Below are 26672 nucleotides of genomic sequence, written 5' to 3' on the forward strand. Positions count from 1 at the left end.
CATAGCTCCTAACAAAAAAATATTTCATAAAGGAGTTGATTTTTTTCAAATAATGAGTCATAGTAAAACACTAACACTATGGAGGCAATTTTATGTTTTTTTTTTGTTGTTAAAAATGAACAGGTATCGGTCTATTAAATTTTTGCATGGGAGATGCTCAAGAATAACAAAACTAGTTGTATCTTCTCGGATACCTTAGAGAATTAGGTTCAATAAAGAAATGCCTGAAGCAAATAAAACCAATGCCCTTCAGTTCCTTAAGCCCTATAATTAATAAGTAGAAATTCAAATGTTCACTTGCTCGTGCATCGAAGTTTAAGTCTACACTATGAACATTTGAAAAATAGATGTAGCTTGTAACAATTGAACGAGATTGTCAATTGATAGTTCAAGGTTCCGTACAAACAATCCTCGTGACACAAACATGCTCATGTTCTCTCCTATAATAAAGCTCATAAAATATCCGGAGGCACACTTCTATTGTATCAGAACACTAGAGGCACAGAGACAATGTACTACTATACTACAAACTTTCTTCATTACCACATCAACTAGAGAACATGGTATCACATGTGTTGTTTGTTGTACCACATACAAATAAAGTGGCTAGAGCAGTGATCCCCTCTCACTTCCAAAATCATTTTCTTCAATCTCACTTCCATCATAAGATGTGGTGGAATTGTTATTTACACTTGGTTCAGAGCTGGTAGTGCTGCTTGTGGCAAGTGGGGAATCAGAAACACTCACTGTTCTGCTCTTTGAGGAACTACCTGATCTCACACTGTACATTGAGGAAGCTGGAATGCTTGTCACTAGTGGACGCAGATTACCGTGGGTGCTTCGCCTTATGTCCTGTGGAAGAGAAACCAAACACACACTTGAAACTTACCTAATGTAAAACACAAGTGAATTATTCCATTTTTGTGTCAAAATAGTGGATACATTATTTGTTGCACCATAATGTGTATTACTCGTTCGAATTCAGACATACTTTTAAGTGCTGTTTAAAACTATATCTAATTCAGATACTCTGAAATTTATGTCAACATTCTGTTCTAACTTGTAACATGCTTGCACTATATCTCAAATCCTATAATAATATTAATGTCAGTCTACTGAATCAACAAAATATAAATCTTTCTATTCAATCTATTTCTCAATATCGGACATGAACAAACACTTTTGCCTTAAACTACTTTCCAACCATAATCTTAGGGATGAGGATAAATAACCAACGTGTTTTAGTTTATTGATTATTCCATTATTTTAGAGAACACATGGGAATACAGACATGTCATAGCTCATAAACTATTGACAATACACAGAAAAGAAAAACTATTGAAATTCGTAGCTTTTACTTCAAAGCATGTATCATGATTAAGCATAAATAGCTTCCTCGTGAAATTATATTCATTAATTAAAACTACATAATCTAATTGATTTCAGGTATAAAAAACGTGAATAATGGAATAAATGGACATACCATATGCCTCATTTCCATATCCAAAGACTTCTTTGAAAGTGTAGTTCCAAATCCGGAGCTACCAGAAGAAGATTTTTCATAAGAATGCAATTTCTTATAATCCATGATCTCGATAATGACACCAAATTCGTTTTTAACGACCACTTCCTCTACAAGGTCATCATCAGACACCACATCTTCATGGAGGAGTTTGACTTCATGTTCAACTATTCCCCATCGTGTAGGAGCTCATATGTTGTAAGAATGTCTACCACTTTGTTAGTGTCATCGCCAATGTCATCTCCTCCAAGGCCAAGAAGAACTATGGCAGTTGGCTCAAGAACATTTCTACCTACCACGATCATCGCAACAATGAATGAGATACCTCATCGAAGAAAGGAGGCCATCAGACATTCCACAATTCAAAGAGGATGCGGATGAATAATACGGTGAAATGGAAACAATAAAGTGTGTTTTGAAATTTTGTTTAAAAATATTAAAATCAATTTAGTTACATGATAATTGTGAAGTAAATTATAACAAATATAATATGTATTTTATTTGTTAAATAAGATTTTTCTAATGAAAATTGACAACATTAATTATTTTTGAAATATTATAAAATGTTACGATAAAACTACAACAAATTTTTTTTTACAAAATCAATAAATTACATGAAACAAAATTATATTTAAATCTGAAAAATAAAGAAAAAGAAGAATTTTCATTGAAAATAAGCTAATAAGTTAGAAAACTTATGCTAGAATTTCCTCTAAAAAAATGCTAGAATTTAAGTGTAGTATCGATATTTTATTATGTTGAAAATAGAACATAATACATAGGTATGACTAAACACAAATATAATTGGATGAAATTATAAAATCGATAACTTTGCATGTAGAGAAAAAAAAGCTGATATGATATATTTGAGTTTTGAAATAAGTTTTACACACACACTACAAGAAATGTTACATATAGTGACATACAAAAAGTGTCATTATAGGTACAATATATGTAGTTATATGTTTATTTGACATATAGTTACACACAATTTTAGTGTTAATTTTGAATGAGATTTAACAATATATTTTGTGTCACTATAGCTTATACCCATACTTTTTAATAATATATCAACATATATTGTAGTTATTGTGTAGATAAAAGTAATTTTTAGTGACATGTATAGTGTCTCTATAAAGTGTATATCACACTATATGACAATTTTCTTGTAGTGACATATTAAAAATATTATAATAAGTATTTAAATATTAAAACTAGTTTAACTCTCATTCAATAAAACTAAAAGTAAATTATGATTAAACTAATAAGCAAACATCATTTTTTTTAGTACGTAATTTACTTTTCTCTTAACACAAATAATCTACAACTAAACTTACAAATAAAATAGAAAAAATTGCATAAACTTTAAATATTTAATATTTAATTATGAGAAAGAAAAATCTTGATCTTTACTTATTTTTTTTCCCTTTCTCTTATAATCATTCTGGTTTTCCTTAATTGCAGGTGATGGACGATTTGGATACAAGGCTGCGAGCAACAGTTGCATTGTTAAATACCATTGACAGCAAAGATTGTCAACCGACTCAACCCTATAGCATTCCTGTCGTTCCGGAGGAACTTCGGAGATGAGCGACAAAGCTTACGAGCCAAAGGTGGTGTCGATGGGGCCACGGTACAAGGGAAGAAGGGAACTTCTACCAATGGAAGAGATCAAGTTGCGTTGCATGCTGCACCTTTTTAAGAGAAAACCAGACACTGATACCATGGAAATTCTAAGACAATGTATGATACTCATGTTGGGTTTAGACTCAGCAGTTCGCACTAGCTTTGGGGAACAAATCAAACTCAACAGCTAGCTAGGATCTAGCAACCATTATGTTACACTAAGCTTGCTTTCTCTTGGAGCTTCTCATTTCTCTATCACTGCAATGGAATTCAAGGCTACAACTCAACAAGGACACGCTCCCTCCTAGCCCAGCAGCTGAACTCGGAAATATGGAACTCATCTTGAGCGATCTCACCTTATTAGAAAATCAGATATACCCTTTCGTTCTCTAATAAAAGACAACAAATTATTCTTATTTTTTCTGTTTTTATTTTATCTTATCAAGTAGTTGATTGTGGCTTGATCTTAGGAGCCGTGATCCTTATCTTTCTGTTAGAATTTGTTATTTTCAGATTTATAAATGCTCAATGATGTAACACATTTGAAGCAATGAAGAAATACAAGAGTTTCTTCTAAAGTTTTATTATGGCATCAGAGCGGGAAAGTAAGGGACTGGAGAAGAAAACCAATAACTTTGTGGGCAAGGATGAAGCAGCTGCCATCACGCCATCATCTCCTTACTATCTTGGATCTTCCGATAACCCTGGAACGTTGCTGGTAGCAGTCATGCTTAAAGGCGATAATTATCGAAATTGGGTAAGGTCCATGAGAACGGCACTGAGAGCCAAGACGAAGTTGGGATTCATTGACGGGTCCATTAAGAAGCCGACTTCTACATCACCAGACTATCAACATTGGGAGAGGGCAGATTCCATGGTAGTTGCGTGGATCATTAACTCCACTGATCCGGTTTTGCATGGAAGCATATCACATGCCATGACGGAAAAAGATATATGGCTTGACTTGGAAGAGCGTTTTGTTAGGACCAATATAGACATAATAATTACTCACAGCTAAAATAAGAGATGAGTAAAAAAGAGACAAGAGAGAAAATAACCACAGTAAAAATATTATTTACTGAAAGGGAGGAAATTACAACACTTCTCTCTCTATAACTTACTCCTTTGAATTAGGAGACTACTACTACCGAGAACAGATCTCAAGGTGTATAAGAGAGGAAGAGAGAAGAGAAGAAGGTTTGGGATGAAAATTATGGTTTTCAGCTTCCCTATTTATAGGAAAGTCCCAATGGCATTTTCGTAATTTCTCCTAAACTTTTAATATTATTTTATTATTATGTGGGACCCGCTTCTAATATAAAAATTAGAAAACCACCGAAAGGTGGTGGCAGCTGTACGCAGCTGTACCTAACATTTCTCCCACTTGAAGATTATGATTAAGTTAATCATATCTTCACACCATTTCTTCTTTATTGATACTTCATGTTGCTTATGTTTCCAATAGGCCAAATAAGGATCAACACCATGTAAACTTGTCAGTGTTGACAGGCTTTGTCATTACGTCTGCTATGTTGTCTTTTGTATGGATCTTCTGCATATCCACTTTTCCTTCTTCTACTACTTCACGAACAAAGTGATATTGAATTCCTATGTGCTTTGTCCTGGAATGAAAGGCTGGATTCCTTGCAATGTGCAAGGCACTCTGACTGTCACAATACACAGTAATTTTCTCCTGCTTGTGCCAGAGTTCTTCCAGTAACCTTTGAATCCAAATTGCTTCCTTGCATGCTTGCGTAGCTGCCATGTATTCAGCTTCTGTAGTAGATAGAGCTACAACAGTCTGTAACTTAGACAACCAGCTCACTGCTTCTCCAGCAAGTGTAAACACATAACCAGTAGTAGATTTTCGTTTATCCAGATCTCCTGCAAAATCTGAATCAACATAGCCTCTGACAACAAACTCCGATCCTTCAAAACATAATGCAACATCTGAGGTTCCTTTGATATATCCAAGGATCCTCTTTACAATACTCCAATGCTCTCTACCAGGATCTGCCATAAACTTACTGACCGCTCCCACTGCTTGTGCAATGTCTGGTCTCGTACAAATCATGGCATACATAAGGCTTCCCACCGCTGATGCATATGGCACTCGAGACATTTCCATCCTCTCTGCTTCATTGCTAGGACTCATACTTGAGGATAATTTGTAATTGACAGGAAGTGGGGTAGAAATTGGCTTACAGTCTTGCATGTTGAAGCGCCGCAAGACTTTCAGTAAATAATTCCTCTGAGAAAGCCAAATCTTCCTATCCTTTTTATCTCGGTGAATTTGCATCCCTAAAATCTTGTTTGCCGGTCCCAAGTCCTTCATATCAAACTCCCTAGCCAATTGTGCCTTCAATTCTTGGATCTGATCTTTGTTGGGGCCTACCACCAACATGTCATCCACATACAACAGCAAAATGATGAAATCATTGTCATCAAACCTATTGTAGTACGTACAATGGTCTGAACTCAGTCTGTTGTAACCAAGGCTAATTATGAAGGAATCAAATCTCTTGTACCAGCATCTTGGCGCCTGTTTTAGACCATACAGAGATTTGGTCAACCTACAAACCAAGTTTTCTTTTCTTTTTTCTTTAAAGCCTTCTGGTTGGAGCATATATATTTCTTCTTGGAGTTCCCCATGAAGAAAAGCAGTCTTTACATCAAGTTGCTCAAGATGTAAATTAAATGCAGCACACATAGCTAGAACAACTCTGATTATGGTTAATCGAACAACTGGCGAGAATATCTCGTTAAAATCAATGCCCTCTTTCTGAGCATATCCCTTAACCACCAATCTTGCACGATATCTCTCCACTTGATCATTGCCATCACGTTTGATCTTATAGACCCATTTGCAACCAATGGTTTTTCGACCTTTTGGAAGATCAACAAGTTCCCATGTTTTATTTCTATGTAAGGCCTCCATTTCTTCATGCATTGCTGCCATCCACTGAGAAACATCAGAACTCCTCAACGCCTCTTGAAAGGTTGATGGTTCTCCTTCTTCAGTTAAGAGACAGTACGCATCATGACTTGCCATAACATAGTTGTTGAGATTTCCGTTGAAGTACTTTTTATTATAATTATAGATTAGATTACTTCCCTCAACGGACTCAAACACGGCAAGTGTACCGGCCGTACAAGTAGTAAAAATATCGTATCCACAGGGATTAGAAGGTAAACTAAGCATTCATTGGCTACTTGTGACTTGAGAACAATCCCAATAAATATGAATATGAATTTAAGAACAAAACTACTGGAATTGTTAAAACACAAATAAATGAATTAGAAATGAAATGGGGTGAGAAATGGTAAAATGGACACTTGAAGTTGTGCGGGTTTGATTTAACCAAACAAACACTAGTGAATCCTATGTCTCTTGTTACATTCATTGTTCAGTCAACCATAAATTTACTCAGACCTAATTCCTTAGAGAAAGAGCCTAGGTGCAAAATATTGAATATCAATCCCTTGAGTACTCAATACCTCCACCCGCATTACCGGTTAGGATTTTAAGACTACTAATGGGTCAAGCCCTATCCCTAGGTACAATTCCCACTAGGCATATGTTCAGAACTAGTTTCAAGGATATTTCCCAATACTCAATGAAACCTTAAATCATGCAAAGGGTGATCAAGCCAAAGCAAGCATTAAGCATGGAATCATACACAACAAGGAATGAAACAAAACATATATAACATTAAACAAAAAAGGATTACAATAGAGTTTGTTGGTTACATCAAAACCCCAATACAATGGATAGAACCTCTCAAAACAAAGAGGGGAAAACTAAAATAGAGATGGAAGAGGAAAGGAAGAACCGAAGGAATGATCCACCATGGGAGGCTTCCGAAGCCTGAGAATCCCTCCTGCAGAGCTCCTGGAGGCGCCCCTGGGTGAATGAGGGAGAAAACCCTCGAAATTTTCCTTTTATGCAGCCTGAGGAGACAAATTAGGGTTATTGCGCCCGGCGCGTTACACTTTGCGCCCGGCTCGGGCTTCCCCTGATGCTCAATGTGCTCGCGGCCTTGAATTGCGCCCGGCGCAATTCTAAATTGTGCCCGGCGCGAGGTTTCCAAAGGCTGAGAGTACTCTATTTTATGCCCGCCCGGCGCGATTAACACTGCGCCCGGCGCGGTTGCCTTCTCTGCTCCTTAATTCTTTTGATTTTCCACTCCTTTAACCCTTTTTTCCTCAATTCTCTACTTGAATACCTGCATATACAAAAGAAACCAAAATGAGAACAATTAAAATGCAATGATACAAAGAATGGAAGAATTTGATCAATAAATCTTGTATAAAAACAAGTATAATTTAGGCTCATCAATAGTCTGAATGCCAAGATGGTTTCTTCGTCTGACGTGTTGTTCGTCGAACATCTCCATCATTGTCCTCATTTGGTTCTTGTTCATCGTGCTCTTGTTCTGCTTCAGAGGTGTCATCTTCTTTAGATTTTCCTCCTATCTCCACTATACTGGTGTCTTTGATAGTGCTGTCATTTTCCTGCTCCTTTTGCAGTTCAGTTTCTCCAAACACTACATCCCTGCTAACAACAACCTTGCGGGCAGTGGGATCCCACAAGCGATACCCCTTAACATTGTCAGCATAACCCAAGAATATACATTTCCTGGATTTTGGGTCCAGCTTTGTTCTTTCTTGGGAGTTGTACATCACGTACACAAGACATCCAAACACATGTAATGAAGAATAATTAGATGGTTTTCCACTCCACATCTCCATTGGTGTCTTTAAACCAATTGCTGTTGATGGTGAGCGATTGATCAAATAACAAGCAGTTTTGACTGCTTCTGCCCAAAAAGACTTGGCTAATCCTGCAGTTCTCAACATAGCTCTTGTCCTTTCTAGAAGAGTTCGATTCATCCGCTCTGCTACCCCATTCTGCTGAGGTGTATGAGCAACTGTAAATTGCCTTTTAATACCCTCTTGCTTGCAGAATGCCAGAAAATCACCATCTGCATATTCTCCTCCATTGTCTGTCCTTAAGCACTTAATCCTTTTTCCAGTATCAAGTTCTACTTGTGCTTTAAATTCCTTGAATACTGGGAACACATCTGACTTCTTTTTGATTGGGTACACCCACAATCTCCGGGAATAATCATCAATGAATGATACAAAATATTTTGCTCCTCCCATGGAAATTTCTGGTGATTCCCAGACATCAGAATGAATCAAGTCTAGAATGTGTTTGCTCCTTGTAGTTACTTTGGCAAATTGTAATCTATGTTGCTTGCTTGTCACACAGTGCTCACAAAATGGTAAGGTTACCATTTTAAGCCCTGACAAGAGATTACGTTCCGCAAGAATTTTCAGGCCTCGCTCTGACATATGTCCTAGTCTACGATGCCACATCATCGTTGCCTCTTTTTGACTTATTGCTGCAACTGATGCATCTGCTTCTTGCAACGTTTCTCCCAAAAGCAAGTATAGATTTGATGTGATCTTCTCAGCTTTCATCACCACCAAATTGCCTTTAACTACCTTCAAGATTCCACCTTCAACGTGGATCTTGCACTTGAGAACATCTAGTTGCCCAATGGACAATAGATTCTTTTTCAAGCCCTTCACATGTCGTACCCCTTGAATTGTACGAACAGTACCATCATACATTTTTAATTTGATAGTACCAACTCCAGCAATTTCCAAAGCATGATCATTTCCCATAAATACGGATCCTCCTGAGATTGATTCATAAGTGCAAAACCAATCTCTATTTGGAGTCATGTGCCAGGTTGCACCTGAATCCAATATCCAACATTCATGGAGTTGTTTTTCGCCTCTAGAACTTATTGCTTCACTGTACAAGATTTCTCCATCTTCTTGGGTACTAGCAACACAACCTTGAGAGGTTGACGCTTCAGAATTCTTTCCTCCTCCACTCTTCTTGTGCCAACAATCTTTCTTCATGTGCCCTCTCATGCCACAATTATAGCATTTGAGGTTTTTCCTTCCTCGAGATTTTGATCTACCATGATTTTGACTTCCACTGGAGCCACGTTCCATTGATCTTCCTCTCATCATCGTCAATGCTTCTGCTTGTTTAGAAGTCTCTAGTCTATCTTCCTTATTCTTTCGCCTGGACTCTTCTTCAAGAATAGCTCCGGCAACATCCTCAAAGGATAGACGACCAACAACATTATTGTTTGTTATGTTGATGATGAGTTGATCATATGAATCTGGTAAACTCTGAAGTAGAAGCTCCGCACGTTCATTTTCCACTATGTTGAAATCAGCTGTTGTAAGCTAAGCAAATAGCGTATTCAGATTGTTGATGTGGTCTGTCACTGCTGTGGACTCACTCATCCGAAGAGTGTAGAGTTTCCTCTTTAAGAATATTCTGGTGTGAAGTGACTTGACCTCGTATAATTTTACGAGAGTGTCCCAAATCTCCTTTGCAGTTGTCTTCTCTGCAATACTAGACAAAACTGAATCAGCCATTGCTAAGTGCAAATTGGCAACAGCATTGTCATCCATTTCTCTCCACTTTTCATCAGTAATATCTGATGGTCTGCCTTCAATTGCTTTAAGACAGTTGTCTTTTCTCAAAATTGCTCTTATCTTCAACTTCCACAAAGAGAAATTATTCCCTTTGAACTTCTCTATCTCATATTTTGCTGCCATAATTTCTCTCTATCAAACCGACTTAAGTAACTTCCACTAGAATAGTACCGCCTACTGGAACAATGATAAAATCCAGTAATAAGAATAATTCTTTTCTGATGTGACTGATCAGACAATACTGCAGCCACAAAGCATACTAAGAATTTTCTCCGGCACTATACCAATGTACATCACAGCGGAATAAAACAACCTAGTGGCTCTGATACCACTGTTAGGACCAATATAGACATAATAATTACTCAGCTAAAATAAGAGATGAGTAAAAAAGAGACAAGGGAGAAAATAACCACAGTAAAAATATTATTTACTGAAAGAGAGGAAATTACAACACTTCTCTCTCTATAACTTACTCCTTTGAATTAGGAGACTACTACTACCGAGAACAGATCTCAAGGTGTATAAGAGAGGAAGAGAGAAGAGAAGAAGGTTTGGGATGAAAATTATGGTTTTCAGCTTCCCTATTTATAGGAAAGTCCCAATGGCATTTTCGTAATTTCTCCTAAACTTTTAATATTATTTTATTATTATGTGGGACCTGCTTCTAATATAAAAATTAGAAAACCACCGAAAGGTGGTGGCAGCTGTACGCAGCTGTACCTAACACGTTTTGCCCAAGCTAATGCACAACGAATACACCAATTATGGCGCAACGTATGTCTACTGCAACAAGAAACCAATGTGACAGTCATCGAATACTATACAAAATTCAAAAGCATCATTGATGAATTGAGCTAACTTCAACCATTGCCAGAATGTACCTGTGGGGCAGTGAAGAATTTATCACAAAGAGAAGAGGAGCATCATGTGCATCTCTTTCTTGGAGGACTAGACAACGATCGATTCACTCATGCAAAGGGGATCATTCTCAATACTGATCCATTGCCATCATTGCGTTGTGTTTTCAACCACGTACTTTGAGAAGAAACACGAGTCTTAACGGAAAGAGTCAGGGACCATAAAATAGAGTCTGGAACAGCTTTTCATTCCTCAACTTTCAACAAGAACAAAAATGGTGATGGACCGAAGCCAAGATGTGATCATTATGGAAAGATCGGCCATGACAAGACGAAATGCTTTGAGATAGTGGGTTACCCCGCCAATTGGAACCCACAGAGGAATACACTGAGCACTCAGGGGGAGCAAACTTCGCATGGGAAAACAACCAAGGGACCGATGGGCATGCACTTAGCAGCTCTCATGGTAGCAAGAATATTATAAATATTCACAAAATGAATTATTTACACAATTACAAAATCACAAGAATAAGAATCTTTGCCTTGCCAAAAATCCTGCAAAAAATAAGAAAATTCCTTAAGATTTTGCTACTACTCCTCTACTCTATAACTTGATTCTTTAAATTAAAGGGGTAAAATAACATATATAATATCTGCAATTACCAAAAAGAGTACTAAAAATTGAATGCAAATTATGCCTAAAAGACACTCAACAAGTGGTCAAATTAAGTTAGGAGGTTGATGATAAAGGAGGGATAGATCAATGATATGATGATGATTTTTTATTGCAATCAATATTGTAAGTATCAATTTTACCAAGATATATAATTTGTAGATAAATAGAAAGAAAGTGGTTCCTCTAGAATATTTAGACTTTCCTTCAAACATAAAGAAAGTGGAACAGCTCATCATATCAATCCTGGACGACCCCAGCGTCAGCAGGGTCATGCGGGAAGCCAGTTTCTCCAGCCCCGCCGTCAAGGCCACCATCGAACACTCCCTTAACGCCGTCCCCTCCACCGTTAACTCCGGATTGGGATTCCGTCCGCCTCCGCTTAATTCCTCCCCTGCAGGGGACTGTCTCCCACCCCAGGGGCGACGAAGCTAAGCGAATTCTCGACATATTGCTCAGGCCAAAGAAGAGGATATTTAACCAGTAGCTTACTTGAACTCCCACGTATTCCATTTTGAATGTAGAACGTGTGATGTTTCTGTTTCTAGTCGACAGTGTTTTAAGACAGGAGGATATTTAGCTTTTTGTCTACCTTTCCACTGTTTGCTTGATTAGCCTATGATCTGGATTATGGTTATTGTGTCCCCGGCATTTGGTATTGTATTATCGTGTTTGTGAGTGTGATCAATTTTTTTTTACTTGTAAATAAACCAGGCTTGGGACCAATGGTATGCTGGGTTCTTCGCTGGAGTCTTTGTCCCCGTTGAAGAACTTGCCCACTACGACAATCACTCCACTGAGGCGTGCCTCTGAGAATATAGATCCTGCTGCGGCATCAATTTGTTGTCCACAATGTATGCAGAGCTGCGAGCAAGAAGTGGCAGAAATGTTTAAAGAAACTGAGAAATCTGATACTGAACTCAAATCAGAGTCAGCTCGACCGTCCCTTCCACAGTGGTTACAGAATGCTAAATAATATTTACACTTCCTCTAGAAAGGGCAACATTCAAGCCCACAAGTTACTTGAATTAAATTAAATTAACTCTGATGATATGTTGGTCAAGTTTCTTATCCAATTTATGTTATGTAAATGTCTATCCATTGGTGTCACAATCTTTAGTTTCTTTGTATTCATTTCTACAAAACAAACTTACCTTGTTGGTTTGAGTTTTGATTCCATCTTCGTCCCGTTTCTTGTTTTGATAATCTTTTGGTGTGGTTTTCCAATTTCCATTTCATTTCATTTATTTTCCTGATAATTTGTTATCACTTTAAACTTTCATTTGCAGACAAAGAAAAAATTGATTTCCAAGTCTAATCCTTAGTTACTCTGTTTAATTAATTATTATAATGATGGGTCCAGAGTTTTATCTACGCGAACGTTGTACCAGTACCAATCATTCAATAAATTATATATTTAAAAATATATATTTAATTATTAATAGTTAGATCACTATTCAATCGCAATTGGATCAGTAAAGCATAAATCAATATTGTCATGCAGAATAACCATCATCCGATAAGGTGATATAAAATAAAATGTTCGTTCAACACACGTTCGTCCTATACTGCACTAAAATTAGGTTTTTGTGGCAAGTCATATAAATAGTCATTATTTTTTTTACCAGCATTTAAATAATGACTAATGTATCTAGTGTCATTAATACTATTACTGATATTTATATAAAATGTTGGTAAAGACCTATTAAATTATCAGAAAAACTTATTTTTTTTAATGACAATTCTAGTACCCATTTTAAAGGCTATTAAAAGTTATTTTTTCAATTGTCTCTTTTCCATCCATTTAGTGACTTTTATCTTTTTCTAGTAAAACTTTAAATAATTTATTCCTATAATTTTCTTTTCTAAATTCATAACTGTTCTTACCGGAACTCGACTTTGGACGAGAGTGTCGAGGTTCGTATTCGACCTCGGAATTTGCGCGCTTAAGGTTCGAAGTCGACCTCGAATTTGAATAAAATGATTTTATCAAGGTTCGAACTCGACCTTGGACGAGAGTGTCAAGGTTCGTATTCGACCTCGGAATTTGCGCGCTTAAGGTTCGAACTCGACCTCGAATTTGGATAAAATGATTTTATTAAGGTTCGAACTCGACCTTGGACGAGAGTATCAAGGTTCGTATTCGACCTCGAAATTTGCGCGCTTAAGGTTTGAACTAGACCTCGAATTTGAATAAAATAATTTTATTAAGGTTCGGACTCGACATCAAATTTGAGTAAAATGATTTAATTAAGGTTCGAACTCGACCTTGGACGAGAGTGTCGAGGTTCGTATTCGACCTCGGAATTTGCGCGCTTAAGGTTCGAACTCGACCTCGAATTTGAATAAAATGATTTTATCAAGGTTCGAACTCGACCTTCGACGAGAGTGTCGAGGTTCGTATTCAACCTCGGAATTTGCGCTCTTAAAGTTCGAACTCGACCTCGAATTTGAATAAAATGATTTTATCAAGGTTCGAACTCGACCTTGGACGAGAGTGTCGAGGTTCGTATTCGACCTCGGAATTTGCATGCTTAAGGTTCAAACTCGACCTCGAATTTGAATAAAATGATTTTATTAAGGTTCGTATTCGACCTCGAAATTTGTGACTTGACTTTTATAGAGGGAAATAAGAATGTGAATTGAAGCAAATGGGTCATTTTATTCATTGTGTCTGTGTGCCTCGTTAAAAACCCTCTCAGTCAAGGACTGAGGTGGGAAAAGAGTGCACGACTTGTTCATATAAAATTGATTGCAATGAAATTTTAGGAAATGAAATTTAAGTTGGACTATGGAGGTCGGTCCTCGGGCCGAGGTTAGTAGTTCCCCTACGGGTGGTGTGAGCTATGGTGGGGGGATCCCCCTTGCCTTGCTTGCTGGATGAGGATATCTTTAGACTCTCGGCGTAGCACTGCCGAGCCGCCTTCTGGTTAGCTTTGACGGAGATGATTTTACCGTCCTTCCTTGGGAATTTCATGGTGAGGTGCGGGGTGGGCACTACTGCTCCGAGTTGATTCAAGGTTGGCCTCCCGATGATTATGTTGTAGGAAGTGTTGGCTTCCACGAGGAGGTACCGGACCATGACCCGCCTTGTGTCTGGTGGTGCCCCGAAAGTTGTTAGTAGGTCTACGTACTCCCGAGTGTGGACTCGCTCTCCTGCGAAGCCGATTAGGGGCTCGGTGTGAGGTTGGATAAGAGAATGGGGGACGTCTAACTTGAGGTACGTCGGCCAGTACAGGACGTCGACCGAGCTCCCTTGGTTAATAAGTGTCTTCTGCACCTCCCAGTTGGCTATTTCTACAACTATGACCATGGGGTCATCTTGGTTAGGGTTGACATCAGCGTAGTCCTCGTCAGAGAAAGAGATCGGCGGCGAGCTTTGGTGCGGGCTCAAGGTGGTAGAGTGGACGCAGTTGATACTTCGCAGGTATCTTCTCCGAGCTGAGCTGCTGGCGCCTCCCCCAGCGAAACCACCTGCAATTGTGTTGATTACTCCCCGTAGGGGAGTTGACTCAGTTTCCTGGCTTACCTCGGCTTGCATTGCGCCGCTAGCATTTTGCTGAGAGCCTGAGGGTAGGTCCGTGCGAGCTCCTGAACCACGGCCTCTGCCTCGTCCCCGACCGCCATAGCCACCTCGGTTACCCTGCTGTCGTTGGACGTACTGGCCGAGGTGGCCTGCCTGAATGAGCTCTTCGATACGGTCCTTGAGCGTGTGACACTCCTCTATGGTGTGACCATGGTTCCTGTGGTACCGACAGTGCTTGGACTTGTCGGCACTGTTGGGAGTGTGACCTAGGGGTGGAAGGGCGAGTAGGTTGTTGTTGCTGGCTTCCTCCAGGATGTGGAGTCTAGGTGCATTCAGGGGAGTGTAGAAGTCGTATCTCCCCCCTCTATTTGCCCTAGTTAACTTCTTGAACTGACTGTCATTGTTGACTTTGATTTTATCCTTGTGCCCCTGTTGTGGCTTTGTTGGACCTTTTTCGCGAACTTGGTCATGGAAAACGGAGTATTCCTCCATCTGGCTTCTGGTGAATACCATAAGTGTGGCCGATAAGAGCTGTCTTGATCGGCCCCACAATGGGCGCCAAATGATCTTACCAAAAATCTATTGTAGAGCTGATCCGCCAGGTAAGATTGGTGAGCCTTCTTCGCTGGTATGCTGGTGCTCCAAGATGGGGGTGGTACATGCAAAAGAGACTCCGATGTTAAAGTTAGGTTTGTGTGAATACTAGTCTCGTATAAGTAATGCACGTACCTTGATGTGATTTAGGGTTGCTTTTGGGCTTTGGGCCTGAGATAAGATATAATATGATTAAATGGCGGATCTCGTCTGGGGCGAGATCCTTGGGAATCAGTTATGATTCACTTAAGTGCTGAGCTGACGTCGCATAGCGCGCGTCCGAGGTCATGTTGCGCTGAGATTCCGAGCTCGGAGTTCGGTTGCGCAATACGGATAGTACAATAACTTATATACTTTTTTTTCTCTCTAGTTGATGTGAGATTTGTAAGATGAGGGTTGTCTTCTATTTATATATTTTTTAATTTATTTTTTTAATTATCTTATCTCTTAAGAGATGTGAGATTTACAAGGTGAAAGTTGCTATCTAATTGTTTTATAGCACTATTGAACTTGGTAATAATGAGTGATTTGATACTAATTTATTATAGTGAATTAAAAGTCTAACTCAACCCTATAAAATTAACTTATAAGGTGATAGTTATTACTCACTTATATACTATTTAATTATCTTATCTCTAATCGATATAAGACTAGTTTTTTTCAATAAATAATTGTCACTAATAATAAACTTTAATGTAATATAAATACATTTTTAGTAATTATTAAATATTAGCCATTAATATTTTTATTATATAATTAAATAGCGGCAATTAAATTATTATCATTAAATAATTGTCGTTAATAATAAATTTTGTTGTAGTGCTAACATATGCTCGATTTATTATATCAAAAACAATGAATGCCTTATAAATTTTATGTATTGAAATTAAGCATTAAATTTTATAATATAAACATTTAATGTTAGAATATAAATATTAAAAGACTCATAATCTGAATATAAATATTAATAGACTCATAATCAAAATTAATATAACTATTTTAAGTTTTAAATTTGTGTATTATTGACTTTAAATGAAGAGTCAAATTAAAGGGATAGTTACATTTATGAATTTATGAAGAAGTCTCTCACCTTACATATATAACTTGATTCACATATTTAAAAAAGGTAAAGGCTAGAAGATTTTGCTATTATTTTTATAAAAAAAAATATTTAATATTTATGTGAGTTTCTATGTGATAATAATGACTATAAGTGGTGGTATGTTTTCGCATTATACTTTGTATGCTTTGTTTTTATCATGTCAAGGATCAATAACCAAGTAATGAATATTTTATTATATTCATTATATAAATCCAACAATTGGTATTAGAACTAAATTTGCAACTATTATATATATATATATATATATATATATATATATATATATTATAATTATGTTCTTATAATTATAAGAATCATATTCATACGAGATTTTATTTATTAATTTATTTTACGTTTATGGATTAATAAAAAAAAGAATTTATTTTATTTATGAATAAATATATCAAATGTATATTAAAATTGTATTAAGATCCTTAATTACAAATAGTCTTGCATGAGTATTTATTTTATTTATTTAAATTAATATTTATTTATTTGTTGATTTTTTGAAATTCAATTAATATTAATTCGAGATCTTAATATCATGATAGAGATTACATGATTTGACAATGACTATTGTAATTTGCCTTAATTTATATTCATTGTTATAATTAATTTTAATTTTAATTTATATAAATTAAAATTATCGTGATTATTTTCATGATTTGAATTGAGTTATAAATTTTGATTTTAATTCATGTTGACAATTGGTATTGAACACAAATTATCATATATGTAATTCAAATTGTGATTTATAATGTGTCTCAAATCTTGATGATTTTAAAAATCATAAAATATCTATAAAAAATATATTTGTCTAGTGATGTTTATAATTTCAATTAATTATTGATTAGTCATAACATTTTTAATTAATTGAAATTATATATTTTGTTACTCAAAATCATATAAAGAATTAGACATAATATTGTGATTGATTATACTTAAATATAATAAGTTTAGAGTTAATTACCTATATATTGCCAGTGTCAAGTTTTTTTTATACTGACAATCAATCATATCTTTTAATAGTGCCATGTCATTTACTTTTATTAATGGCATGACTCTATTAAAAGATATGATTGGTCGCCAGTGTAAAAAAACTTTACACTGGCAGTGTATATGTGATTAACTCATAAGTTTATCTCACATGAGTTATTATTGTATGTATAATCAATTAGGATAAATATCAAATTATATTTCTTAATTTACCTATAAGGATTAAGAAAAAGGAGCATAATCTAATAATTTTATCATAAAGTTATGTTATGAATTCATGTTTGAGAGTAGACATCACATTTCAGACAATTTTACAAAAGAGTTATTTCATAAAGAAGAAATAATTAATTAAAGTTATGGGTTAAATGTCATGATAGAATATTTCTATACTCATAGGCATGATTTATTTTATTATGATATTTATTGTCTATACATAAAGCTTGTAAATTTGTTGTATGTGTTGCATCAAAAGTTTTGAATTTACTAATTTATGACTTATCATAGCATTAATATTATATTATGAAAATGATGTATAGTTTATCATCCTACACATTAATATTATATTATGAAAAGGATGTATAGTTTATCATCCTATACAAACATTCCAAAAGTTAGTGGGAGTCAAATAGAGAAAGTAAATTCTTGACAACAGTGAAATTTGAAAAAATAAGGGGGAGTATATGATACTCTTGAATATCACTTTAAAGAAAATATTTGTTGGATGCTAGGAAATTATATCACAAACATAATGTTTTCAGTCTTAAAGTTGTCAATTCTATTGAAGACCAATTAAGAACTCTTGACTAAGTATTATTCTGAAGAATTAAAGGTGAAAGTCAAGGCAAGAAAATTCATATAAAATAGACATCAAAAGAGAGTTAATCTCTATTGAGTATATTGTTGCAAAATCAATGATCCAATATAAGTTTGCTAGCTACATTAATTTAGGATCATAGACTTAAAGTGATGGAAACTTGTTGGAGAACCGGATTGATGTTGATTTCCCTTCAAGCTTCTCCCTAGATCTTTGGCTCCTTGATCCTTCCTAGGCTTGGCTAAGGTCTCCAAGGGAGGAGGAGACCTTAGAACCACCACGGTTTGGTGGAGAAACTCTCCCAAGAGGCGCCACTCCTTGATGAAGAGATAAGCCCCTTCAATTCTCACCACACTCTTCTATGAAGGGATAAGCGAATTGGATGCTATCAAAGAGGTTTAGGGACTTTTAGAAGAGAGTAATCTGAACACAATTTCATAAATGAAATCTCTATACATCCAAAAGTATTTTACAATGAAGGAAAAACTAAAATATAGGAGTAGGAAGCTTAGAGAGCAAGCTAGCCTTAACCATGGTTCACTAGGAACCATGGTAAGGTTTAGCTAACCATCCAAGGTCAAGAGGCTTGGAGAGCAAGCTTCTCTCTTAGCTTGCTTGGTAAGCTTGCTAAGGAGAAGCTTGTGCTTCAAGCTTCCAAGCTTGAGAAGCACCAAGCTATTTGGCCAAGTGTGAACACATCTAGGTGGGCAGCTCTCTTGGATTTATTTTACTCCATCCGGTTTGAAATTGTTAATTTGGTTTAGTTAGGTTCATCCAATGTGAATGGAACCTAGCTAAATCAAATCTATGAAAAATTAGGAGTAAAATGAGTCCAATATGTAAATTTTAGCCTAGGACCACCTTTTGGCTAAATTGCTAGTAACACTCTCTAGCTTACTAATGGCACTCCCTAGCTTGCTAATGCCACTCCCAATCCTACTACTAGAAAACTAAGAAAAGAGTGTATTTCTAGGTTAGGTTAAATGGAGTCAAAGTGCCCAAGTAACCTACCCTAGAAACAATATACAATAGCTACTAAAAAGGAAATAAAGTGCCTCACAAATACAAAGGCAAAAATACACCTATACAAGTATCTACTATATACAAGGTACAAGAAATCAACTATACAAGTATGTACAATGGAAACTCAAGAGACTAATAAGAGGAATCATAATCAATGCGCATGAAGAGCAAAGGTCTAAGAAGCACTTCCTCTGTAGAAGCCTCTTCTAGCTTCCTAACCATGGACCTAGTTAAAGGCCCAATGGTCTTCAAGTGTGAGCATCCTTGGATCACCCTTCACCCTTCTTGGTCTTACCTCTTGCAATTAGATTTCCATCATAAAGGCTTGCGTTAAAATTTGTATTTTTGATTTTATGACTTTGTGCATATTAAAGTTATTCATGAATGAATTCATATTGAATCAATAAATTTAGGACCTTATATTTCACTAAGAAAAGGTTACACATTGTAATACATGGAAGGAAATGTTTAATCTAAAATATAACCACCATGATTCATGTGTGATTATTTTTTGGTGACAATAATATCAAGTTTGAGTTGACATGTTATGGCCATACTTAATATTCAAAAATAAAGATTATCATTAATAAGATATGAGTCAAGTGGGAGAATGTTTGAATATAAACATTAAGTGACTCATAATCAAAATTGATATAATTGTTATAAATTTTAAATTTTTGCATTATTGCATTTTAATGGAGAAGCCAAATTAAAGGGGTAGTTACATTTCTGAGTTTATGAAAGGGTCCCTAACCTTGCCTATATAAAGTCTGTGATGCTATATTGATTCCCACATTCAGAAAAGGCAAAAGCTAGAAGACTTCTCTATTCAGAAATGGCTACAAGTGGAGGTATGTTTCTACATTATACTTTATATTCTTTTTTCTTATTTTGTAATATGTTTCAATGACCAATGATCAAGTAATAAATATTTTATTATATTCATCGTAAAAGTCCAACATTAAACTCATTCTTCTTCTTGACATCTATTTTTGGATAATTGCCATCCTTTTCCAATGGTCTAAAATATACAATGTAATTTGTCCAAGTGTGATATTTTTCCTTAAAATTTTAAGCTCGCATGATGTTGAATGTGACTATCTAGTTTATAATATAAAATTTGAATTATAAACACCAGTTGTGTATTAGAGAGTTTCCACACAAATGTGTTTTAATATTGGTAAGATATTGTTTACTTTTAACCCTCGTGATTTTAGTTTTGGATATCACCCAAAAGGCCTATTAACAATAAAAACAATTGTGTATATATATAAACACATGTCCATCCTTATGTTCTAAGGATGTGGGGCTTTGATTGCATTCCAACAATCTCCCCTCTGACAAAGAACCATGATTTACCTTCCTTTCCAGCTTAATCCACAAGTATTATCCGACGGTGATACATAGAACTTAGTCATGCTCTAAGTACTTGCATCATCGCTCCATTTTTAATTCACAATAACGAGACATGTCTCCTAGTCCTTCATGTTACTAGGAAGACTCTCTTCCATATATTAACCCATTGTTAGGAGGACTTTGATACAAAGGATCTTATAATTGGATCTACTTGCCAATTCCATCATATTCACTAAATCAATCACCTAGTTGCCCATTGGCTTTTATACCACTTGTTGTGCATCGGGGTTTTTCCATAAACACATATCTCTGTAACACCCCATTTTTTCTTATTTCAATTTTATTTTATTTTAATTGAGGGTATTTTGGTAATTTTATAAGGGTGATAGGGGTGATTTAGTAGCTTGGAACGGGCTGTTTCAGAATTGGAACGGGCCGTTCCAAACTACCAGAGAAAGTGTGAGTTAGTAGCCCAGAACGAGCCGTTCTCAAGTTGGAACTGGCCGTTCCGGACTATTAATTTTGCCTTTAACCCTAAATGGGAACGGACTTGGAACGGGACATTCCCAAAAATTATGGTCGTTGTGAGTAATTAATGCCCACCACAACAGGCAGTTCTGGTTTGGGAACGGGGTGTTCTGGATGTGATTTTTACCCATGGTTTAAGGGTCTAGAACGAGCCGTTCCAGATTTGGAACGACCCATTCCGGCGTAGAATGCCTATAAATAAAGTTGTTTGCCACTCCCAAAAAGGCACACCTCTCATTTCTGATTTCTTTTCTTCTGCTCTCTCTCTTCTTTCCTCTACTTTTTGCGTCAGACCGAGGGGAACCCAGCGAGGGAGATCAACCAGATCTAGTGTAGATTCAGCTTCTACATATCTAGATTCAGCTTCTACATATCCAGGTACGGGGAAAAAGGGAATTATTTATATGTAGAGTTACATAAGAGAATTGGGTAGAAGAAGAAACCTAAGGATTATGAGCAATTTTATAATTATTTCTATTTTAATAATTATAAAAGGGAATTATTTATATGTAGAGTTACATAAGAGAATTGGGTAGAAGAAGAACCCTTAGGATTATGAGCAATTTTATAATTATTTCTGTTTGAATAATTATTGGTCTTATTTGATTCTGTATATATTTAGGACTACGAATATATGATTTATTTGTAAAAATGATGCTCTGGGAGAGAGAGCGAAATTGTAGAAAAGTGCCTGTTAGTTAGATTGTGAAAAATTAGATGATTTCTGTTTGAGGAATTGATGATCCCATTAGATTCTGTATGTGTTGAGGATTATAAATATGCTAATAATTTGTAAGAATGATGATCTGGGAGAGAGAACGAAATTGTAGAAAAGTGCCTGTGAGCTAGGTTTTGGAACAATTAGGGGTTTTACGTTTTATGTTGAAATTATATTAAATTGCTAATTTCGTTGAGTATCATATTAATTTATGAATGTTATTGCTATATTATTTGATAAAAATTGGTGATTTAGATGTGAATTGCTTGAGGTGTATGAAACCCATTATTTTGGACTTATCTGATATGTGTATGGAATTGAACTATGAGATGTTGTGTGGAATGTGAATGAGATGTGATTATGGTTCTTCACACCTATGATCAGGGGTGAGCACGACCCGAGATTGTTACATGAGTATCGTGACCTTGGTTAACATGTCAGGGGTGAGCACGACCATAGGTTAGGGGTAACGTGACCTTGGCACAGTGTTATATTAGGGGTGAGCAAGCTCTGGATTGTTACGTGGGTATCGTGACCTTGGTTAACATGTCAGGGGTGAGCACGACCCTAGGATAGGGATAACGTGACCTTGTCACAGTGTTATATCAGGGGTGAGCACGGCCCGAGATTGTTAAATGGGTAGTGTGACCTTGGCATAGTGTGAAGTACAAGATTTGTGATGATTGGTGTGATTGAGAATTATGACGTGATGACAATGCATGATTGATTGAAATACGATATGTTGAAATATTTATGAATATTAAATTATAATGAGATAATATGTTGTGTTTTCTTATGTGCTATATATATAGGTGTTTTCTTTTCTCACCGTGCGATTTGTGGATATTTTAGGTGAGGAAGATCTGGCTACGAGTGGTATCTAGAATGCCAACGGTTGAATTGTCGGGATGCTCTGATATTGTGACATCGAGGCAAAGGATTTTTTTGAACATAGGTTTTTATTGTAAATGTTATTTTTGAAAACAATTTGAAAACTCTTGCGTTTCATTTTTGTTATTGTGGTTATTGAAGGATAATTTTGAAGATTCTCATGTGAACCCTTTTACCGAAATTGAAAAATTTATTTATAAGTTTTTATTATTACAATATATATGTTGGGGTAGTAAGGGTGTCACAATCTCCACATGGGCTATTCTCACATCGGCTATTCTTATACACACAAAGTTATTCTCCACTTCTACATTAACATGTCACTTTAAAACTATTATCACATGTTGCCACATCAACGTTTTTGTTTGTGTCAATCATTTTCCATCCCTTCACATTTCTCATGTTGTTGTGACCACAATCAATATAATATTTTGTGGTTACAACCTCAATCAATGAGAAATTCTACATTGTATTATATTTGTTCCTTCTAAAAGTTTTAAATAATTTATTTTCACTCGTTATCAATGTGTGTAAGAAATTATGCATTCTATTATATTTGCCTCTTACTAAAAGCTCTACACAATTAATTCTCTCTCATTGTTAATTTAAACCTTAATTTCCTTATTTTTTTGACTACTCAAAATTTTAATCTTGATTTGACACTATAATTTTCACTATAGAAATCCAAGGAGATTTTCACAATTCTTTCTCTCATTTCATTCTTTATATTTTTTTCTCCTTTTTCTTAGGTTAATTTTTCTCTAATTTAAATGTTCATAATTTTAATCTTCATATTATATTTCAATTCTCATTTTTGTTAATATGTGCATAAGAGATTCTACATTTTATTATATATCAACGTGTATATATGGGGTCAAGTATCATTCTACCCTAATCTGATTCTTAACCAAAAACTATTATCCAACTTGAGCGTCAGAATGACTTTGTAGTGTTCACCCACCGTCGTGGATATTGAAGTAATGAGGATGTCATCTCACCGTGGGACCTCTTGTAGAAATTATGGTAAGAACATTTGGCACTCATTGTGAAGTCGAAGTCAAAGTATCCCCCAACCACACATGGATTCCACCCAGAACCAAATGATGAACAACACAACATAAATTTTTATAACAAATGACAATGTAATTCTTAAGCGACAGCCTCCCACTTCCACAACTGCCACAAACCCACCAGAGGAACCTACTCTAAATACCACCACCACAACACCACCATCCAATGTTAGGCTACCACACTATATAAGCATAACGAAGAAGCCTTATGTAACATCCCAAATTTTATACAATATAGTTAATTATTATTTTATATTTATAAAAATTATTTCTTATAGTTATTAATTAATTAAAGGAAGTAACCTAATTAAGCTATTAAAAGTATCATTTTTTAGGGTTTCTCTCTCGCGGCGGCACTCGCTAGGGTTTCTGTGATCACATGCATCGGATTCTGTAAAGTGGCTCACGGCCACTTGAGGCCCCTGGTGATGATGGGGGATTAGGCAGCATGGGTAGCACCTTCAAGGAGAAGGTTTTGGGTGGTCCATCGAAACCCAACAATGTACGTAATCTCATAAGTGAAGGAGCCATACCTCTGGAGTTTGAGGGTGGAGACCGTTTGTTGCCTAAGTTTAATATTGCGCAACCCACGTTAGAACAGTTATGCTTACCATGGAAGGAGTGCCTTGTGGTAAAGATACTGAGGAAGAACATAGGGTATCTCACTATGAGGTATCGGCTTCACACATTGTGGAAACTACAAGGTGGGTTTGAACTGATAGACATATCACAAGGATATTTTATGGTAAAGTTTGATCTAGTGGCAGACAGGGAAAAAGTCATGCAGGGTTGGCCATGGATGCTTTTCGACCATTATTTGATCGTACGACCATGGTCTCCTGAGTTCATGGCGGCGGATGCTAAGGTTGATAGCACTTTAGTTTGGGTTCGCTTTCCGGGATTAAGGATGGTGTTTTATGATGAGAGTGTCTTACTTACCATTGCTTCTGCAATTGGTAAACCGATTAAAGTGGATCTAAATACTTTGAACATGACAAGGGGACGCTTTGCACGGGTCTGTGTTGAAATTAGGTTGGATCAACCTGTTGTTGGGAAATTCAACCTGAACGGAATTTGGTACAATGTCGAATATGAAGGGCTTCATCTACTATGTGCTTCATGTGGGTGCTATGGACACATCATGCGGAATTGCTCTAGAACTTTATCTACCCAGGAATAACAGTCCCCTAATACCCTTGATGCAGCAATGGAAGGAAATAAGTCTTCGACCACAGATGAGGCGGGTCATGAAACGAACTCTGTGTTGCAAGATGGTCTAACTACATCCCAATTTCCAAAAGGCAATGCACCTGAACCTCCTGGTGACTGGCTGGTGGTTAGACGAAGGAATAGGAAACAAAATCATAAAAGACTCTCGTTGAAAAACCATGCACCCCACTATGGGGAGGCGCCAAACCACATGGCCAACAATTTTGAAGGGGCTGGTAACAGAATGGGCACACAGAATAAGACTGATTCCACTACCAAGGACAGTGGGGCCCATCATAATAATGAGCCTTGCAAAGCATCAGAGTCACCAGTAACACAGATGGGACATGCCATGCAGTTCCATGCAACTAATCAGGCACACGAGAATATGGTGCAACGGAAAGAGAAAAAGCGGGGCCGGGTTGAGGAGATTAAACCTCAACGAGATATCTCCTGGGCCACTATGAAAGCACCCTCACGTGATCTAAAGAAGACCATCAACTTTAAGTCTGTACTTCCTATTGTCCATGTTGAAGGAAGTCGTTTCTCATATCAGGATGAACCTGCGCACGACATCCAAGACATAGTTAACAATAACCAAGTGTCTCACACCCAATAACTGGGAGGATCACCTATAAACGAACATGAGGGTGTAATGCTAGTTGACAACAAGGAAGATATGCAGGACATCCCGAGTGACTGCAACGAGGATATGATCTCCTAACCTTGTTTGTTTTGGATCTAGTTACTCATGTCTGCAATGATTGAAGCACTGAATATTATCAGCTGGAACATTAGGGGCGCTGTCAATGCGAAGGGTAGAAGACGGAGCATAGAACTGGTGCAACTGCATCACCCTACTATTTTTGTTGTCATGGAAACACACTGTTTGTTCTCCAGCGCTGAGTCATTTTGGACGAAGCTTGACTATAAATTATGCAATAAAGTGGAAGCACGTGGTCACTCAGGAGGCATATGGATACTGATTGCCCAGCATAGCCAACAAGTGACTAGTGAAGTAGTTGTATCTCCTCAAGCCGTAACCTTTCGGGTCCATCAGGGCCACAAGGAATGGTCGTGTACGGATTTCTATGCTAGTCCATGTTATAACCTGAGGGTACAAGCTTGGGCTCATATAAAAAGTCTGAGAAGTCAGATTTCTACTCCTTGGATTTTGATAGGTGATTTCAACGAGATAGTATCACCTTCTGAATGTAGAGGTGGTCTATTTTCCATGTCTAGAGCATCATAGTTTGTGCAGTTAATTGACGACTGCAACCTATTGGATTTGGGTGCCACGGGCCTTAGATTCACTTGGTATCGGAATCAACTTGGTTTCCCTCTAGCTAAGCGCCTGGACAGAGCACTTTGCGATACAAAGTGGCAAACCCTGTTTCCAAATGCCTTTGTGGAGAACCTTTGTCAAGTCTATTCTGATCATTGTCCCCTACTTGTTAGATGTGGTAGCCTGATTGAGACAAAAAAGAATCGACCCTTCAGGTTCCAAGCTGCCTGGGCAACTCACAAAGGATTCGAAAAGATTATAAAGGATGCTTGGAAAAGGAGCACACCAACTCTTGTGAATGGTTTGAACACGGTTTGGAAGGAGGCCATTGAGTTTAACAGGAATGTTTTTGGA

General features: G+C 36.6%; 3 protein-coding genes across 3 annotated transcripts; 2 read left to right on the forward strand and 1 right to left on the reverse strand.

Annotated features, from left to right (window-relative positions):
- Positions 1 to 350: 350 nt before the first annotated feature.
- Positions 351 to 1603, reverse strand: LOC145957097 (uncharacterized). The gene is made up of 2 exons (XM_083073315.1): positions 1484 to 1603; positions 351 to 852 (listed from the first exon to the last, which is right to left on the reverse strand). The coding sequence occupies exons 1-2, from the start codon at positions 1586 to 1588 to the stop codon at positions 607 to 609; spliced, it is 351 nt and encodes a 116-aa protein (XP_082929441.1). The 5' UTR covers positions 1589 to 1603; the 3' UTR covers positions 351 to 606.
- Positions 1604 to 3734: 2131 nt separating this feature from the next.
- LOC145957457 (uncharacterized) lies at positions 3735 to 4166 on the forward strand. Its single transcript, XM_083073719.1, has one exon. The coding sequence runs from the start codon at positions 3735 to 3737 to the stop codon at positions 4164 to 4166; it is 432 nt and encodes a 143-aa protein (XP_082929845.1).
- A 20106-nt stretch (positions 4167 to 24272) lies between these two features.
- Positions 24273 to 25004, forward strand: LOC109802009 (uncharacterized). Its single transcript, XM_020363197.1, has one exon. It carries the CDS (start codon positions 24273 to 24275, stop codon positions 25002 to 25004), a length of 732 nt encoding a protein of 243 aa, XP_020218786.1.
- Positions 25005 to 26672: the final 1668 nt, after the last annotated feature.

The sequence above is a fragment of the Cajanus cajan genome, chromosome 4 (genome assembly GCF_000230855.2).
Source record: "Cajanus cajan strain Asha chromosome 4, NIPB_CcT2T_4, whole genome shotgun sequence".
NCBI classification, from domain to species: domain Eukaryota; kingdom Viridiplantae; phylum Streptophyta; class Magnoliopsida; order Fabales; family Fabaceae; genus Cajanus; species Cajanus cajan.

What these genes read in the sequence shown, in the direction of transcription:
- LOC145957097 (XM_083073315.1), bottom strand. Translation starts at nt 1,588, where the DNA reads ATGGATTATAAGAAATTGCATTCTTATGAAAAATCTTCTTCTGGTAGC. An exon ending in ATATGGAAATGAGGCATATG is followed by an intron (nt 853 to 1,483) that starts GTATGTCCATTT and finishes TCTCTTCCACAG; the next exon opens with GACATAAGGCGAAGCACCCA.
- LOC145957457 (XM_083073719.1), top strand. Translation starts at nt 3,735, where the DNA reads ATGGCATCAGAGCGGGAAAGTAAGGGACTGGAGAAGAAAACCAATAAC.
- LOC109802009 (XM_020363197.1), top strand. Translation starts at nt 24,273, where the DNA reads ATGGGTAGCACCTTCAAGGAGAAGGTTTTGGGTGGTCCATCGAAACCC.